Raw genomic sequence first — 1,337 nt, 5'->3', positions numbered from 1 at the left:
TTTGCTTGACTTGTTTTCAGTACTCCTTTTTCTTCTTAAAAATCATGCAATGAGTTTCTTAATTTTGAGGGGTATTTTCCGCATACCCTCTTGGATATCCTTGTTCCTGAGGCTATAAATGATTGGATTCAGGACTGGTGGTAGAACAGTATACACAACAGCAGAGATCAAATCCAGGGTTGGAGAGGAAAGTGCTTTGGGCCTCATGTAGGAAAAGACGGCAGTGATGATAAATAAAGAAAAGACAGCCAGGTGGGGAGTGCAGGTGGAGAAGGCTTTGTGTCTGCCTTGAACAGATGGAATCTTCAGGACTGCAGAGAAGATGTAGCCATAGGAAACAAAGATGAACACAAACATGAAGGAATCAACTATAAACCCAAGAATGAGAATCAATTGTTCATTAACCTTTGTATCCGTGCAAGAGATCTTTTGTAGCTGAGGGATATCGCAGAAAAACTGCTCAATAATATTGGATGCACAGAACCTTAACCTGAATGTGACTCCAGTTTCTAACACTGCATGCATCACACTGCTGATCCAGGAAGCAGCTGCCATCTGAGCACAGGCATCCCAATTCATGATTAATCTGTACTGTAGAGGATGGCAGATGGCTACATAGCGGTCGTAAGCCATGACAGTGAGTGTGGCAAGTTCTGCAGTGACGCACATGACAACAATGAAGACCTGTGTGACACATCCAGAGAAAGAAATCCGAGTGTTGTTTGTCAAGGAAATGGCCATGGATTTAGGGACAGTGGTAGAGATAACACAGGCATCTATCAGTGATAAATTCACCAAGAAAAAGTACATAGGGGTGTGGAGGTGATAGTTCAAGATCACAGCTACAACAATGAGACAATTTCCTACTAGAGCCAAGAAATAAGTGGAGAGAAAAATTGCAAAATGCAGAATTTGCATGTCATGGTCATCAGAAAATGTCATTAGAAGAAACTGTGTCACAGTTGACTGATTGGCTATTTGATTTTTTTGAGCCATTCTGTGGAGAGAATAAAATTATTGATTAAGAAAATCCAGTTTGAGAGAAGAATGGTTGTATCCATAGCATATATATAATAGAATATATAATCATCTTCCTGTCTATCTGTCTGTCAGTCTGTTGGTCTGTCTGTCTACCTCAAGGTTTATGCTACTTGTATGTTCAAAACCCAAAATATGAATTCGAGTGTACGTCTTAATTCTGGTTATATTTCTAATGAATGGTCACTTATTTGTTTATTCAAGAAAATAACATAAATCTACATCAGTGTTGAGAATAAAGTAAAGGCAATTATGACAAAACTAGAAGAGCTCTAGCTACAATTTAAATATGGTTATTT

The 1,337-nt window shown here is 38.7% G+C and overlaps 1 protein-coding gene across 1 annotated transcript; it reads right to left on the bottom strand.

Annotated features, from left to right (window-relative positions):
* Positions 1 to 42: 42 nt before the first annotated feature.
* LOC129339354 (olfactory receptor 14A16-like) lies at positions 43 to 996 on the bottom strand. The gene has a single exon (XM_054993939.1). The coding sequence runs from the start codon at positions 994 to 996 to the stop codon at positions 43 to 45; it is 954 nt and encodes a 317-aa protein (XP_054849914.1).
* Positions 997 to 1,337: the final 341 nt, after the last annotated feature.

This window comes from Eublepharis macularius, chromosome 12 (genome assembly GCF_028583425.1).
Source record: "Eublepharis macularius isolate TG4126 chromosome 12, MPM_Emac_v1.0, whole genome shotgun sequence".
In the NCBI taxonomy this organism is placed as follows: domain Eukaryota; kingdom Metazoa; phylum Chordata; class Lepidosauria; order Squamata; family Eublepharidae; genus Eublepharis; species Eublepharis macularius.
Note: the sequence above shows the minus strand (reverse complement) of the source record. Positions and strands in the feature narration are given on the sequence as shown.

Coding starts and splice junctions, on each gene's coding strand:
- LOC129339354 (XM_054993939.1), bottom strand. CDS start 996: ATGGCTCAAAAAAATCAAATAGCCAATCAGTCAACTGTGACACAGTTT.